At 43.2% G+C, this 17944-nt stretch overlaps 1 protein-coding gene across 1 annotated transcript; it reads right to left on the bottom strand.

The window, feature by feature from the left end:
- Window positions 1–1970: 1970 nt before the first annotated feature.
- On the bottom strand, window positions 1971–17940 carry LOC130865816 (FUN14 domain-containing protein 2-like). Its single transcript, XM_057756869.1, has 4 exons — window positions 17804–17940; window positions 10498–11565; window positions 9023–9136; window positions 1971–4221 (listed from the first exon to the last, which is right to left on the bottom strand). The coding sequence occupies exon 4, from the start codon at window positions 4077–4079 to the stop codon at window positions 3525–3527; it is 555 nt and encodes a 184-aa protein (XP_057612852.1). The 5' UTR covers window positions 4080–4221; window positions 9023–9136; window positions 10498–11565; window positions 17804–17940; the 3' UTR covers window positions 1971–3524.
- Between the last annotated feature and the right edge of the window lie 4 nt (window positions 17941–17944).

Raw genomic sequence — 17944 nt, 5'->3', positions numbered from 1 at the left:
AATGGAGTCAGGGAGTATCTCCATTCAGACATCACGATATCTGTCCAACAGAGTCCCACCAAAGCCAGCGTCTAGAGTCTGTATTGGGGTTATATTACTCAGACATGATAAACTATGTGGCCCAGTGATAGAACATAACGTGCAGTTCCCATCCTCCAAGCTGGCCTGAAGTTCAGCCTTCTAATTATGTGGTTTATCTCTCTGGTGGCCTGAAACTTTTTGCCACTATGCTCACTATGAGCCACCTCAGTAGCAAGAACCTTGGGAGCATCTGGATCTTATAGAGTCCTAGGTTTGTCCATGCTTCACATACACCCACAGCCTTTCAGATACTTTTGTTTTAAAGATGAGGTCTTAGTGGTAGCCTGGGTTGGCCTTAAACTCAGGATCATCTTGCCTCAACCTATAAGTGGTAGGGTTATAGACAGCTGTCACTACATCTTGCTAAATAATAGGGGTTTTTTTTGTTTTTTTGGTTGGTTGCTTGGTTGATGATGCTGGCAATGGCTTTATGTATGCCAGAAAAGCACCGTACTAAGATGCATCTCCACTTTATTAGATAACATGGACATTTATTCTTAAAGGAAAAATAATTAGAATATATATGTGTATATACATATATATATACTTATATTATTTTAATACTTGCCACACCAACTGCAGTGCCGTCTGTGTTACATGACATATGTCATTATGCCGGACGGGAGCTACGTGTCCTATGGGACTAGGCTTCCTGGAGGTCAATGGCAGACAGCCCGGTATTAGCCATCACTGAGGCATAGACAGATTTCTCGATTAGCTGGCTATGCAGGATACGGGCTTTGCACAATCTCTTTTAATAATTATATTCTATGTATCTACAAGACAAGGATTATCTCTTCAGGAACAGCTCTGGGATAGGGAAGCACAGTATGGGAATGTATAAGACTACAGCAGAACCGTTGTCATACATGGGATGTATGATGAGCAAGGGAATAGATGGGTTAATGTTGATGTACAAAGACTGTTGTATTATACTTTGAACTTTATAGATAGGCTTGCTAGATCCCAACCCCATGGTGTCCTCTGCATAAGAACGTACAAAAAAAGTATATTTCAGCAGGTGCAGAGAACTGATTAGGCATATTTGGTTTACTAGATAAAATAAGAAAGGGTTAGAAAGAGGAAGGGCCATGATAGTGATAATGAGACAGAAACTTTCTATTCATAAGATGAAACCACTTGTCTGAGGTTTATGTTCCCAAGGACAAGATATTCTCTTCTAAGGATGTTTTATGTCTAACACCTGTCCCTGATAATATGCTTTTCTTAAATATTGCTGATGTGACCAAAAGAAGCTTTCATACTGTGCCAATCAATGATATATGACCTTCTGATTTGTTGTTTGACTAATATATAATGAAAACATGAATTCAGTAAAATCACAGCAGATTCCAACCACTCTCTTGTGTGTTGTGTCTATCATTCGCCGAACTTGTACCTTCCTGTTTACCAAGACCCTGGTTCTCCCACGGACTGAGTGGCTCCCCTGAGCCTGTCCGTGGCAAATACTTGTTTTACAATAGAGTCTATATATAATGCAGATAAATTACATTTAACAAGTAATCTTCAACCAAGCTATGGAAGTACACGCCTTAAATCCCAGTACTTGGAGACAGTCAGGTCAACCTGGTCATAAAGCAAGTTCAGGCCAGGACTGTTACACAGAGAACCCCTATCTGGGTGGTGAGGGTCAATTTTCCAGTTGCAAGTGGCAGTACATGCTTGTGGTTCCTGCACTTGTGAGTGGAGGTAGGTAGATCAGGAGTTCAAGGTCATCCTTGGCTACAAGAAGATTTGAGATCAGCCTAAATTATATGAAATCCTGTTTCAAAAAGAAAACCATATAAACCAATTTTTATTTACCATTTGTTTAATGACTTTAAAAACAAAAGAAAACAAAGTACTAATTGACATTTTCCTTTGGAGGGGTTGTTTTTTAAGAAAGAGTTTAAAGTGAATGGAAGAATATAAACATAATTTAAACTGTAAAGACCCAATTGGCTTATAAACAAATGGTTTTTCTCAGGTCTACGGAGCTTGTGGATTTAATAGGGTCCCCCCCCCACATTGGTAGAAATATGAAGATCTAATCCTGGTATTAAAGATGGAAACTCAGACATACTCAAAGACAGAGAAGTAACCGTTTCTTCTTCCTGTATAGCATACAGTTTCCAAGGTAATCCTTAAGATCATTGTTTTCCGATGCTCACAGTGTTGAGTTTGGGCAGAACCCATGATTTTTACCTTCTGATCAACAGGCAGTGGAAACACTGATTGCACTCACACAGTTGCCCTTTCTGCAGAGGTGTTGACCCCAGAGGCCGTCTCTCTCTCCACCTGGTCATGAAGAAAAGAAGTCAGTGCTGTTTCTGATTTGTATGGCGAGAGCAAAGTCCGTGTGAGATCAACTGTGTGGATGGCCTCCCAGAGCTGAGCTGGTCCTCTGGTTGACAAAGCACAAAATGTGAATCAATCCTACAGTTGCAAATATAGAAAATGTACCCCAGACCTAGGCCCGAAAGCAGATTGTTCTTCTTGAAGCGTCTAGTTGAAAATTTCCCCCAGCTGACGTTTGATTGAAGTAGTCGAGGCCCTGAAGTAGAGAGCCCAGCTAGATGGGTTATGGCATACTAATCCTGGGGGGAAAGGCAAATGAGAAGATTGAGAAGAGGCAAAGTAGACTCGGAGATGTATTCTTCAGTTCTTTCTTAAGGTCTTGGGGAAGCTGTTCCCTGTGACTTGGACCTGTAATCCCACCTCCACAGGAAGCTGAGACATAAGAATGTCAAGTTCCAGGTCAGCGAGAGCAATTTAGTGAGACCTCTCAAAATGAAAAATACCCAAAAGCCTGGGAATATAGCTCAGTGGCAGCCCTTGGCCTAGTACAAGTAGTAGGAGCAAGGCCCTAGGCCTACCCTACCCTACCCCTTCCCCCAAAAAAAGAAAAGCAAACAGGACTTAGTTAAGCTTTCAGGGATTTAGATTATGGCCCTTTTTGAAGAGAGTCACACTTCTGAGTTCCAAACTAAGATAGCTATAATTACAGCTTACTGGAGAAGTGTCCAGAGGAAAAGAAAGCACCAGTCTACTTGTAAAGTCTGTAAGGAGACTGTCCCCTAAAGCAGCTGACTAGCGGGTGGTACTCCCACAACTTCCCCTGCTTTACTTTCTTCCCATGCTCAAAGTCAGACACGTTCAGTTCCTTTCCACATAGCGCTCTTCCAGCTCGACTGTTAGGGACAGATCTTAAAGATGGTTTGGGGCAGGTTTTACACACGGGGGAAGGCCCATTCCTGTTGACCTCCAGATGGAGAGTGCGCTGCCCTGTGGCTTGTCAAGCCCATGGGAGGACCTGTGTTAATTTGCATGGGCAGATTTACAACAGGGAGGAGGGCAGGCATGAAGAGGAAGTGGAAAGCCTCTGGATTTTTCTACGATGATATATAGAGGCTGCTGAACCGTGGTAGTGGAGTGATACCCCTTTAGGATGCCATACCGAGCAGAAAGCCTCCAAAAAATCCTCCAGTTACTAATACATTCTGCTTTACGAACGAAACCAACTCCTCAGGTTTGCTCTTGACCTCAGTTGGTATTTGGGCGCTCTTCCGAATCTTCAGTTGTTCCTTGGCCTTTTTCATGTCCTTCTCTACGCGATTCCAGTCAACTTTGATGTAGCCAGTATGATTTGCGAGCTGAAGTAGAAAAAAGCCCCCTCCCACCGCTGTGGCAGCTAGCTTTCCAACTTTCTGGAATATGAAGCCAGTGCACCAGCCCGTGATGCCGCCAACCAGGAGCTGGGTTGCCACACTGTACTTCTCTCCCGCAGACCGTGTCTCCTGCCCAAAAAGTTTGCGCCACCACGGCTGGTTTTTGCCAAATTCTGTAAGATCCAATGCCTCATAAGCGTCAATGTGCTCTTGACTGTTCGTGGCCATCTCTGTGAGCTGCGAGGTGCGAGAGGACAGCCGCAGAGGGTCAGTAGGGCAGGAGATAGAGCGCTTTGCGGTTACGGTGGTGATGGTTGTGGTCGTTGTCATGGCCTGCTGACCTTCCGCACGTGGGCAGATGTATCCATTCCCACGGCCGTGGCGAAAGAGGGCAGATGGAGAATGCGCCTCAGCTTTTCCTCAGGCGGAGCTACGTCACAAAGCCATCTTGGCTTTTTTCAAACTGGGTGTTCTAAGGATCAGAAAAGGCTAAAACTCACTCGGTTGTCTATATTCGTTAGACTGGAAAAGTATATTATAAATACTAGTTGGAAGATATGGTGGGGTTTGCCAATAAATAAATAAATAAATAAAAGGATTTCAATTGAATACTCAAGCTAAAACGAGATTTATTACAAAGTACAACCAAAGCTTTAAAAAGTGAATTTAAAGGTATTACCACAATTGTTTGTTCTATACATTCAACCAGAAGCATTTTACAAGAAATTCAAATCAATTATTTCACATAAGAAGTGTTACTTCTTTACATTTAATAGCAGAGACACTCTCAAAGAAGTGAATTTACTTAGAACTATGCAAGTGATTACAACCTAGGATATGTGTACTCTAAAGAGACTGAGATAAGTTCACTTTTTCTTTTTTAAAGATTTATTTTTTTATTATGTATAGTGTTCTGTGCCTGCATGTGTGCCTTAAGGCCAGTAGAGGGCACCAGACCTCATTACAGATGATTATGAGCTACCATGGGGTTGCTGAGAATTAAACTCAGAACCTCTGGAAGTTCGGTCAGTGCTCTTAACCGCTAAGCCATCTCTGCAGACAAGTTAAAAATTTTAAGGCAAATAGAAGTGCATATAGGTTGTTTTGAAACAAAAATTCATTGGTTACAGAGGCTTGCTGCACAATATTGTGTTATTTACTAGGAGAGTCTTCACAGAAGTGATTCTGATTGCAGAATTGTGGTTTAGACAGTTGCAACTCTTCACCTAGGACTGTCTGTTACTGGAAAGATGTTCATGGAAGTAGGCTTAATGCAGAGCTGTGGGCTTGACAGTTTTTGTGATAGCCTAAGGCGTATCTAGTAACTCATGACCAATCTAGTATTTGGTCATAGAGAACTGTGAGAAAGTATGAACAACTTGCTTTGCTGGTCCAGTTCTAAGAAGAAAGTAAAGTGGCAGTTCAGTTGACTGTGGGTTAAACTGTACACTATACAAAGAAAAATGTTGGCCGGGCAGTGGTGGCGCACACCTTTGATCCCAGCACTCGGGGGCAGAGTCTTCAGGACCTCTGTGAGTTCAAGGCCAGCTTGGTCTACAGAGCAAGTTCCAGGACAGCTAGGGTTACACAGAGAAACCCTGTGTTGAAAAACAAAACAAACATACAAGAAAAAGGAAGGGAGGAGAAAAGGGAGAGAGGGAGAGAGAGAGAGAGAGAGAGAGAGAGAGAGAGAGAGAGAGAGAGAGAGAGAGAGAGAGAGAGAAGATAAGGCAGCTAGGATTGTTGCACACCTGAAATTCTACCATTTGGAGAGCTGCAGCAGAAGGAACGCCACAGGTTTGAGACAACCCTCTTCTACCAACAATCATGGACTACAGAGCTAGACACCATCTCAAAAACATCAGAGAACAAAACAAAGCCGGGCATGGTGGGTGGTTCGTACCTGTAATCCTAGAGCCTGGGAGGCAAAGATTGGGGAGGATCAGGAGTTCAGGGGTAACCTCAGCTATATAATGAGTTGAAGACTAGCCTGTGCTACTTGAGACCCCTCCCCTATAGAAAAAAAACACGCTAAACTAAACTTGTAATATATCAAAAAACAAAATATAGGTAAAAGTTGTTTCAAAATTTTGAAGCAATATATATTTATGTAAGTTTTAATTTACATTTAAATTTGAATCTGAATCAGGTTTGCCCATAAATCAGAACTGTAACTTTCTTATAATAGCAGTGATTGAAGATTTCAAGCTGTTAAGCAAGCACTCTGTCTTACTTATATCTCGAACCCAGAACTACACTTTTTAAACAGAAAAAGTTCATGTAGATATTCCAATTTTCTTGGAAATTTTTGAGAAATAAGCCAGGCAGTGGTGTCATACATCTTTTACTTGGGAGGCAGAGGCAGGCAGATCTCGAGTTCAAGGCCAGCCTGGTCTACAGAGTTCCAAGATGGCCAGAGCTATACAAAGAAACCATGTCTCCTGTGTGTGTTTGGGGGGGGGGGGCACATGCACGCAAACACACACACACACACACAAATTTGAGAAATAAATAGTGTCTAATTAGAAGCACTAGTTATTGTTGTTTGTTCACTGTTACAAAGAGTCAGTGTGTAGCCGGGCGGTGGTGTCGCCTGCCTTTAATCCCAGCACTTGGGAGGCAGAGTTAGGCGGATCTCTTTGAGTTTGAGACCAGCCTGGTCTACAAGAGCTAGTTCCAGGACAGGCCCAAAGCCACAGAGAAACCCTGCCTCAAAAAACAAAAAACAGCCGGGCGGTGGTGGCGCACGCCTTTAATCCCAGCACTTGGGAGGCAGAGGCAGGCGGATCTCTGTGAGTTCGAGACCAGCCTGGTCTACAAGAGCTAGTTCCAGGACAGGCTCCAAAACCACAGAGAAACCCTGTCTCGAAAAACCAAAAAAAAAAAAAAAAAACAACAACAAAAAATCAGTATGGTGAACCTGCTAAATCTTTGACATTAAGCCTAAAGCGAAACTTGACCGTCTTCTCCACTAGTTATACGGCCTAGGATAAATAACTGTTTTCTCTGTGCCTCAGGTTCCTCTGTATAACTCAGAAAACCCTTTTCCATGTGTCCATGGAGACCCTGGCTCGTACTACAGTACTCTGTAGCATTCCTTACTCTGCTTTCTGATACAGCAGATACTTACGTCAGTCACTGTGCTCCAGATGGGAGCACTTGCCCTAGGAGGATTCTTTGTTTAGAGATTTTAGGTGCTGCAGATCTCTGCTTTGAATTCCAGAGTTTTTACTATATCTCCTATTGTACTTTCGCGGGGACAAGTTCAAGGATTTTTCTCTTCAGTCTTTGATTTTACTTGGTGTTCACATGAGTGGTTAGAAAGTTGATCTGCTGCCTTAATAAAAGTATTTTGAAATTATTTTAAATTTTACTTCTAGATGCTGTCTGGCACTCATGGGTGTAAGCAAGTTAGATATTCTATACCGGAGACTTCTCCTCACAAAACTCTTCATCAGAGGATGGGGAAGGCCAGAAGATCTCAAGAGGTAGTGTGTTTCATGAGTGCTTGACTGTCATTTTTGTGTGTATGAGGTCTTGCCTACACACATGTGTGTGTATCATGTATGTGTCTTGTGCTTTCACAAGTCAGAAGAGAACATCAGGTCTCCTGGAAATGGAGTTGAGAATGATTGTAAGTCACCACATGGGTGCTGGGAACCAAATCTGAGCCTTCTACAAGAGCAACAAGTGCTCTTAATTACTGAACCATCTCTCCAGTCCATAAATGGTTATTTTGAATTTATTGTTCTGATACACAGTTAAATGTTTATTTCAGTTGTAAAATATTTTGCTTCAAATTTAGATTGGCTTATTGGGGATATTAAATATTGAGTTTATGCCGGGCAGTGGTGGCACACGCCTTTAATCCCAGCACTCAGGAGGCAGAGGCAGGTGGATCTCTGTGAGTTCGAGGCTGGTACTCATAGCACCTAGGCAACTTAACAGGACCCTCTATCAAAATAAAAAGTAAAAATTAAAAAGGGCTGGAGAGGGCCTTCAGTAGCTAAGAGCACTTGCTGCTCTTGCTGACGACCCAGGTTTCGTTCCTGGCATCCAACTGTGTGTAATTCCAGTTCCAGGGGACCCAATTCTCCACTCTGGTTCCTGAGCATAATGCATGCATGTGGTCCATATACATACATATAGGCAAAACACTTTAAAAACATAAAAATAAATCTTTATAAAGGAGGCTAGGGGCCTGGAAGATACATAGTAAAGGGCTTGCTAAGGGTCAGTGCCCAGTGCTACAAATACAAAAAGACTTCATAGGGATAATTATCCTTCAGTAGTAAGAAAGCTTGTTAACTTTTAGAATTTACAAACATATCTTTCTGCTTCTATGTAGTTACCTTAATATAAAGAGAATCAGAATAATGTTTAGAATTCCCAGGAAGGCGCCAAGTAAAACCGGTGCTGTGTACATGTTGATCTGCAGCTTAATGGGGTCCCACGTTACACCGTTTTCTCCAATGAGTGCAAAGCAAGTCTGAAAAACTAACAAAGTATTATGTGTACAAGTAAGTATTGATAGAGAAACATAAGCTAAAAACTGTAAAAATGTTTACTACAGAACCGTTAGGGTCTATATGAAGTCACCATGTGTATTAAGGGTTCTCAACTGGGGTGAGAAAATTGGCTCTTGGTTGGTAAAGACAATTTATTCTTTTCTTGTATAATACATAGATGTGTGTGTGTGTGTGAGTCTAGCAATACTAGTGTATTAAAAACATTAATGTCAGCCGGGCGATGGTGGCGCACGCCTTTAATCCCAGCACTTGGGAGGCAGAGGCAGGCGGATCTCTGTGAGTTCGAGACCAGCCTGGTCTACAAGAGTTAGTTCCAGGACAGGCTCCAAAACCACAGAGAAACCCTGTCTCGAAAAACCAAAAAAAAAAAAAATTAATGTCCATCCCTGATAAGGCTATCGTTCAGTGGTAGAGTGCTGCCTAGCATGCACAAAGCCTTGAGTTCAGTCTTCAGTATCTCACACACACACACACACACACGCATGCACACAGTCTGAGGGAATTACTGTTTTATTTTTATGCTTTTCAGTTAACACATGAAATGTGTTCCATTATGTTTTTATGCATAAACATCACTGTACTTTGCTCATGTTAACCCCCTTACTTCCCTGGCTCCCTCCATCCCTTCTAAAGTTTCTCTCCTTTTCCCTTTGGCCACAAAGCTTCATATATGGATTAAATTTAAATTTGAACCTCAAAGGTTTTCCGGACTCAGATTTAAGCAGTTAAGTAAAGCCTGCCTACCTGGACCCAAAATGAAGCCCAAGGCTTGGCACATGCTCGTATTGGCCATGGCACTTGTTCTTTCCTGAAGGGAAGTGGCACCAGCAATGTATGATCGGACAACAGCCACATTTCCTAGAGAGACCGTGACAAGGAAAGGAATCATCCATCAGCCATAATACTCACCTGCCTGGCTTGACACAGAGCAAGAAATACTGATAAATACCATGGTCACTTCTTCCTCTGTGCCATTGTACAAAGCGTGTAAGATTTTCATGGAATAAACACGTAACTAAAGGAACTAAGTATTTTCACTGATAAAAAAAAAACTGTTTCACTGTACAAAAACTCAGCTTTCCTGAGTGGTACATACCTGTAATCCCAACAACTGGGAGACAGAGGCCAGGCTAGGCCACACAGTGAGTTCTAAGCCAGCCTAAGGTAAATAGAGAGACTGTCTCAAAACCAACCAACACAGCAAAACAGGAATCAAAATAAAACAAGCCCACCCATATGTGCAAAAACACAGTCTTAGATAATTTTAAAATGACATTCTAATACCAAGGTTTTCTCATCAAAAACCAGACAGCATGCATTAACAGCAGAGTGTTATGCTATAAGGACTATGTTACAGACAGCATGCAGACACATGGGATAATAGAAGACAGAAACAGAAAGAGTCCACTAAGGATGTAACAAAGGAATTTGGGGCTGGAAAGGGCACAGTGGTTAAGCATTCACACTGCTCTGGTAGCAGCCCAGGGCTCAGTTCCCAGCACCCACAGCAGACGGTTCACAAGCACCTGTAACTCCAGCCCCAGGGATTCAATGCTGTGCCCTGGCCTCTGAGAACACTACTCTCATATGCACATATGTGTGTGTGTCTCCACAGAGACACATACATGTCCACAATAAAAATAAAAGGTTTTTCTTGTTATTAGGCACTTATTGTGTAGTAGAGAATCTACTAGGAACCATAGAATATGTAAAAAATATCATTTACTGCTTCTAATGCATAAGCTTACTATAGTTGATGAGAAAAGATGGAACCAGTGCAGCAGGGCAAGCAAAGACCAGAAACAGGCAGAAAGGGATCCATTCAGGGGCAAGAAGCTCGAGAAAACTGCACACTGGATAAATGTGTGCCTTGAAGGTGAAGACTGATGGAATCAAAGAAAGGACCTTTAGGTAACAGGAGGATCATGAGCAAAGGCAAACGACAGAAGGACATCTGCCTCTTCCTAAGATGTGTATGCGATGTGAGACACGGGAGACACGCTATGAACAGCAGGAAGAATAGGACACACACACACGCAATTACCTGCTCCAAATCCTACCAAATAGCTTGATTAAGGTTAATATTCAATAGGATACTTATATGTTTTTCTTTGGGTTCACCTTCTTATTTAGCTTCTCTAGGATCATGAATTAAAGGGTCAATGTCCTTTATTTATGAGTGAGTACATCCCATGTTCCTCTTTTTGGATCTGGCTTACCTCACTCAGGATAGTGTTTTCTATTTCCATCCATTTGTATGCAAAATTCAAGAAGTCATTGTTTTTTTACTGCTGAGTAGTACTCTAATATGTATATACTCCATACTTTCTTCATCCATTCTTCCATTGAAGGGCATCTAGGTTGTTTCCAGGTTCTGGCTATACAAACAATGCTGCTATGAACATAGTTGAGCATATACTTTTTTGTATGATAGGGCATCTCTTGGGTATATTCCCAAGAGTGGTATTGCTGGGTCCAAGGGTAGGTTGATCCCGAATTTCCTGAGATACCGCCATATTGCTTTCCAAAGTGGTTGCACAAGTTTGCATTCCCACCAGCAATGGATGAGTGTACCCCTTTCTCCACCACCTCTCCAGCAAAGGCTATCATTGGTGTTTTTTATTTTAACCATTCTGACAGGTGTAAGATGGTATCTTAAAGTTGTCTTGATTTGCATTTCCCTGATCGCTAAGGAAGTTGAGCATGATCTTAGTGTCTTTTGGCCATTTGAACTTCTTCTGTTGAGAATTTTCCGTTCAGCTCGGTACCCCATTTTATAATTGGGTTGATTAGCCTTTTACAGTCTAGTTTCTTGAGTTCTTTATATATTTTGGAGATCAGACCTTTGTCAGTTGCGGGGTTGGTGAAGATCTTCTCCCAGTCAGTGGGTTGCCTTTTTGTCTTGGTGACAGTGTCCTTTGCTTTACAGAAGCTTCTCAGTCTCAGGAGGTTCCATTTATTCAATGATGCCCTTAGTGTCTGTGCTGCTGGGGTTATACGTAGGAAGTGGTCTCCTGTGCCCATGTGTTGTAGAGTACTTCCCACTTTCTCTTCTATCAGGTTCAGTGTGTTCGGACTAATATTGAGGTCTTTAATCCATTTGGACTTGATTTTTGTGCATGGTGATAGATATGGATCTATTTTCATTCTTCTACAGATTGACATCCAGTTTTGCCAGCACAATTTGTTGAAAATGCTCTTTTTTCCATTGTATACTTTTAGCTCCTTTATCGAAAATCGGGTGTTCATAGGTTTGTGGGGTAAAGTCAGGGTCTTCTATTTGATTCCTGTATTAAAAAATCAACATATCAGCTGGGCAGTGGTGGCACACGCCTTTAACCCCAGCACTCAGGAGGCAGAGTCAGGGGGATCTCGATGAGTTCGAGCCCAGCCTGGTCTACAAGAGCTAGTTCCAGAACAGCTAGGTCTGTTATACAGAGAAACCCTGTCTCGAAAAAAAACAAAAATCAACACGTCTGAATTAAATGTATAGCATTGAGGTTAACTTCACACTGGGAAAAGCATGCATTATTGAATCCCAGAGTATGGTCTCTCATATCAATTTAATACATGGTTAGTGTTATACTTTTAGTGACCCATTATTATTCTCTGGAGATTAGAAATTAAACACATTATCACTTTCTAAGAAGATCAGGACCATCTATCTTTCAAATAACTATTTCCCTAAGCTCTTTCTCAGCTGAGGAACTGAGAAGTAAATTACTTTTGTGAAGACAGACAATAAAACTGTTTAAGTAACTCCAGTTAAAGGGAAAAAAAAGAACTTTCCTAGCCAACCTTGGCTATGTAGTGAATATAGGGCAGCCTGGGCTACAGAGTGAGGAAGTGTCTCAAAAAGAAAACAAAAGGCCTTTCCTCTGGCGGCAGCCATCAGGTGAGCCAGATGGGCGAGTACAAGTACATCCTGGAGCTGCGGCGGAAGAAGCAGTCGGATGGACAGGATGCTCTTCCCACTGAGGGTCAGCTGCTGGCAGTACCGCCAGCTGCCTGTGCTGCACCGGGCTCCCCGCCCCACCCGGCCCAACAAAGCACAGAGGCTGGGCTACAAGGTCAAGCAAGGTTAAGTCATATACTGGATTCGTGTCCGCTGTTCGCCGTGGTTGCCGCAAGGGTGCTGAAAGACCCTCTGTTTCGAGGGCACTTGGAGATACCCCCAGACTCAATAAACCAGGCCAGCGGATGCAATCAGCAAGAGGCTTCTTTATTGATCACAAGCGCTTGTGGATGACCCAGCAGCTCCCGCTAGCTGAGCACCCCGAACAAGCTCTCCAACCAACATTTATAGGATTTTACAGGTTACATAATGGGCGAGTATAGCAACAGCAATTTCATTGGTTCTTTAAATGGTGAGCTTAGGCCATCCTGGGGACAGCATTGGGGAGCACAGCAACAGCAATTCGACAGTTTTAATAAGGTACCCTAGGGTGCTGCTTGACACTTTTGATAAGGTACCCTAGGGGGCTGAATGTTTTCTCATGACCAGATGCAAACCACAGATATCCTGTTCTGGCGCCCGCTGAACTTTGGGACTTTTCTGTCTGCAGCTCAGCTAAGTTTAGCCGATTCTAGCAGGGCACATGGCTACGGGGGTCTTTCATTTAGCAATTTGTCAGAAAGGGACTGTTAGTAATACTAGAAGGTTAATAAATTATGATTAACTGGTTCTTAGGCTGAGAACTTAGAAGATAGCAGAAAGCTTTTTACATTATCTCAAGGTAAAACTCAGATACTGACTGCTATACTTTACAACCTCCATTATCAGAGTTCATCAATTAAATCATTGTATTTGTCCACTGTCTCCTGGTACCTCCAGATGTAAACTGGAGTCTTATGCCTCTCCTCTGTTGGCGCCAGTTGTCCATAACGGAGACAGTGTCTAACCCAAAGGTCACATATCTCTGTCTCCTAAAGGTTAACTCAGTTCACATCTGTCCTTTATCAGGGATGGCCAGGACACCACTCTCAATTTGTAGGGAGAAGCTCTGGCCTTGTAAAGAAAACAGCCAGTTGTAAAATGACCTAAGCTTCCCAAACATCTGAGAAAATAGCTCACTGTGAATGAATGATCCTTGATGTGCTGAGAGAGCTGCTGATAGTCTGTTCTCATTCTCCTCTACATTCTTATTTTTGGAATCTATATTTTTATTTTCTTATTCTTGGACTCTTTAGTGCGACCTACGGCAAGCCTGTCCATCATGGTGTGAACCAGCTTAAGTTTGCCCGAAGCCTTCAGTCTGTTGTTGAAGAGAGAGCTGGATGCCACTGTGGGGGCTCTGAGAGTCCTGAATTCTTACTGGGTTGGCGAAGATTCCACAGACAAATTTTTTGAGGTTATCCTCATCGATCCATTCCATAAAGCTATCAGAAGAAACCCTGATACCCAGTGGATCACCAAACCGGTCCACAAGCACAGAGAGATGTGTGGGCTGACATTTGCAGGCCGCAAGAGCCGTGGCCTTGGAAAGGGCCACAAGTTCCACCACACTATTGGTGCTCTCGCAGTGGAGCCTGGAGAAGGCGCAACACCCTGTAGCTAGCTCCATCATTACCGCTAATACACGTAATGTTTGTACAATTCATACCCAATAAACACTTTAGGACCGTGCATAAAAAAAAAAAAAGAAAAGAAAACAAAAGGGGCTGGAGGGATGACTCCAGTCAAGAGCGCTGGCTGCCCTTTCAAGAGGGCCCAGTTTCCCAGCACCCACATGGCAGCTCACAAGTACCTGTAGCTTTAGCTCCCTGGGAGCTGACACCTTTACACAAATGCACATAAAAATAAAGTTAAAATCAATGATTAAAAAGAGGAAAACAAAAACGCATTTCCTTGCCAAGCCTGTAATCCCAGCACTCAACAAATTGAGGCAAAACATGTTGTGGGGGTTTAAACCTCAATGGTTTAGCACTAGGCAGGAGGATCAGGAGTCCAAGGTCATTTTGGGCTACATAATAACTTCAAGGCCAGCCTGGGCTCCAAGATGCTCTGAAAAAGAAATGGGGAAGATGCCGAAAAGATGTCAAGTTCATCAGCCTGGAATATATAGCAAGATTCTCCCTCAAATTTTTTAAGACTTTTTTCTCACTTTTTAAATTTGCTTTTGATTTTATGCATGGATGCCTTGCTTGCATGCATGTCTCTGCACTGCACCAAATATATGCAGTGCCCTTGGAGGTCGAATGAGGGAGACAGATCCTTTGGAAACAGAGTTACAGATAGTTATGAGCTGCCATATGGATGCTAGGAATCAAACCTGGATCTTCTGCAAGAATAACAAGTGCTCATAACTGCTAAACAATCTCTCCAGCCCCTAACTGTCTTCTTAAAATGTTATCTCTTAAAAATTGAATGGATGAGAAAATTTAAAGTTAGGATTTAATGACTACCTTCTATATAATGGATGAAGCAAAAATGCTTAAGTTGAGGTTGAAGGGCTATTTGAGGACAGGATAGCCCCCACTGTCTAAACTCTAATCGCAGAAAAAGAAATGAACATTTCTAATGAAAGCTACAGTGTTCACCCTTGTAACAAATGATAGAGTCTGGCATTCCCCATCATGGGGATTCCCCATCATGGGGGCCTGGCAGCCTGCACTTCTGATGGAATATACTAGCATTTCTCAATATTGCTTATATGACAGTCTTGTGATCAAGAAAGAAACAGTTCATGAATCCAAATTGTGAGAGCCTCAGGAACACTGACCTAAACTAGGAGTCAACCGTGACAAGAGCAGAGATATGTCCAGGGACAGTTCATTTTGTTTTGTTTTGATACAGACTCTATATGGTCCTGGCTGTCCTAGAATTCCCTATGTAGACCAGGCTGGCCTCAGACTTGCAGAGATGCACCTGCCTCTGCCTCCTGAGTGATGGGACAGTTCTAAGTTAAAGAGTTTAAAACAGAATAGAACCAACATATGAACAGTGATTGTCTTGTGTACATAGATTGTGAGTGTGTATGTTTACTATATTATTGGGACAACTACAGAAATAACGAATACAGAGTATAAATTGTATAATACTCTGGAACTGGTATTTCTAGTTGTACAACAGTGATGGAGTTGTGTAAGAGGCAGGCTTTGAAAATGTGCTTGGAATAAGCACTATTATGTGTTAAACTTACTTCAGGTTGGCAAAAAGTGTGTATAAAAAGACAGTTGATTGGTGTGGAAAAGGCTAAATGAAAAGGTATTAGGTGTTCACTATGCTGTTGCCTCAACTTTTTCATGTATTTCTTTCTTATTGATTTTGTTTGTTTGTTTGTTTGTTTGTTTTTCGGGACAGGGTTTCTTTTTTTTTTTTTTTTTTTTTGGTTTTTTGAGACAGGGTTTCTCTGTGGTTTGGGAGTCTGGAACTAGCTCTTGTAGACCAGGCTGGTCTCGAACTCACAGAGATCCGCCTGTCTCTGCCTCCCGAGTGCTGGGATTAAAGGCGTGCGCCACCACCGCCCGGCCAGGACAGGGTTTCTCAGTAGCTATGAAGTCAGTCCTGGAACTCGCTGTGTAGACCAGGCTGGCCTCGAGCTCACAGAGATCCGCCTGCCTCATCTTCTAAGTGTGGGATTAAAGGTCTGCGCCACCACCACCCAGCTTCTACATTTCATGTATCTTTTTAATTTTGATAACACAAACATGGCTGAGACTACTTTTTACAGACTTCTGCTTTACCAGGGTGTAAGAAGAAATACTATAGCTGGGCATGGTGGCACACACCTTTAATCCTAGCACTCAGGAAACAGAGGCAGGAAGACTTCTGAGTTTGAGGCCAGACTGGTCTATAGAGCAAGTTCCAGGCCTGCCAGGGCTATACAATGAGATCCTCTCTAAACAAACAAGCAAGCAAAAGAAAGAAAAGCTGCACTTACCTCCTGGGGGATCAGTTGAACTTTCCTTTCTGTCTACTATCACTGCTACATTCTAGCATTAACTTTCCAACTGGCATTCTCTCCCAAGTAAAACAGCAGTGGTCTAACATTTCCAGACCACAGCTCCCAATGACAGAATGTGTAATAAACGTGTGACTTAAAATCCAGGAAGAGCACACAATAAACTGGTGTGAACCGAGCACTTAGGAAAAACTGAAGAGGAAAAAGAGCTACATTTTGGACAGTGTATTTTCAGAACAGACGCGGGGGGTGTGGCCCAGCAGCACTGTACTCGCGAAAGGACAGCTCTGGACTCAACTACTCAAGAGCAGCACACCCAGACTCAGGGCTGCAGAGAAAGCAGGATTTGCTTCCTGAGAGGCTGGTGATGTACAGAACTGGAGAGATGGAACAAATAAAAACGTCCTATAAAGGAGTGCACTGGAAGACAAGCACATAGCACTTGCCTGCTACCGTTACTGCACTACTTGGGAAGGAAGGCAGGAAGACCCTAAGTTCAAGGCCCACCTCTACCACAAAGTAACTTATAAGCCAGCCAGCCTGAGCTCCATGATGAGAACTTGTTTAAAAGAAGCAAAAAGAAGAAGTTGCGGGGGAGAGGTGCAGGCAATGTAGGAACAGATAGTGCAGTAAAGCTACAACAAGGATTGGCAGCTCCGGTAGCATTTCAGGAAACTCTAAGGTAGGGCTAGCAAACTGTAGCCAGCAGGCCTAATCAGAACACCTGTCGGTAGCTTGAGAGCGCATACTAAGATTTGCAGGTGAATATTTGTTACCAGTTTGACGACAGAACACTAACTCCCAAGTCTAAATTCTTTCATCAACAGACCAATCTACCTCATTTATTATGATTTGTGGATTTTCTCTTGTTGACCAAGTTTCCACGCTATCCTTGACTTTGTCTTTAGGCCGGAACGAACCTAAGCTATCCCCTAATGGAGCCACTTACAGAAAGTGTGCCAACCCTGCCCTCTTGAAACTCATGAAGTAGGTCAGTTGGAAGCACTAGACACTAAAAAAGAAGGACCTAAGCCAATTAGATCAGTCAATCATAATTATAATTGACTGATCTTGTTGGGTAGGAAGGGCTGTTGGCTAGCTAAACTGAAGTTTGCGAAGGAAAGTAAAAGAAGCAAACCCTGTCAGTCATAACGAGGGAATCAAATTGTGACTTTTGCAAACTGGGGACAGTGGTCAGCTATAGCGGGTCTACAGAATGCAGGGTCTGCTGTAAAAGAGGCAGCTTATGTTTGTTATATAAATAATATTATTTGTATATATAATTACACACACAAACAGGAAAAATCGAAACTTGAGAAGAAAACCAAGTAGCTCTCAAGCAGGAACTCCCGTTAACAGGACTCAGACAGGAGCCTGAAGCCAATGCGAAGCTGCTGTGACCTCCGACCCCTAAGTGAGCAGCCCCTTCCCCGGCTTTCTGGGTACCCCAGTTCCCCAAGTCCAAAGCTCCCTACTGTTCCAAAGTAAACGCGATTACCCGGGAGCCTGTCCGGAGCGGCGCCGGGGCGGAGGCCGAGGCCCGGGCCACGCATGCGCGGCCGGATCCGGGTCCAGGGCAGTGGACACTCAGGACCGAGCGTGTCCCACCCCACCTGCTCACCTGCTTCCGGGGGAGCCCGGGCCCAGGAGAGGCTCCCGCTCGGCCTCGCTTCCCAGGCTCGCCATAATGACAGCCCGCACCAGGCGGCGCGCCAACTCTCGCGACACCTGCTCCTTCTCCTCGGCCTGAGCTGTCAAACAC

This window comes from Chionomys nivalis, chromosome 24, assembly GCF_950005125.1.
Source record: "Chionomys nivalis chromosome 24, mChiNiv1.1, whole genome shotgun sequence".
Taxonomy (NCBI): Eukaryota; Metazoa; Chordata; class Mammalia; order Rodentia; family Cricetidae; genus Chionomys; species Chionomys nivalis.
Note: the sequence above shows the minus strand (reverse complement) of the source record. Positions and strands in the feature narration are given on the sequence as shown.

Excerpts from the sequence above, each read along its gene's own strand:
- LOC130865816 (XM_057756869.1), bottom strand. The coding sequence starts at position 4,079 with ATGACAACGACCACAACCATCACCACCGTAACCGCAAAGCGCTCTATC.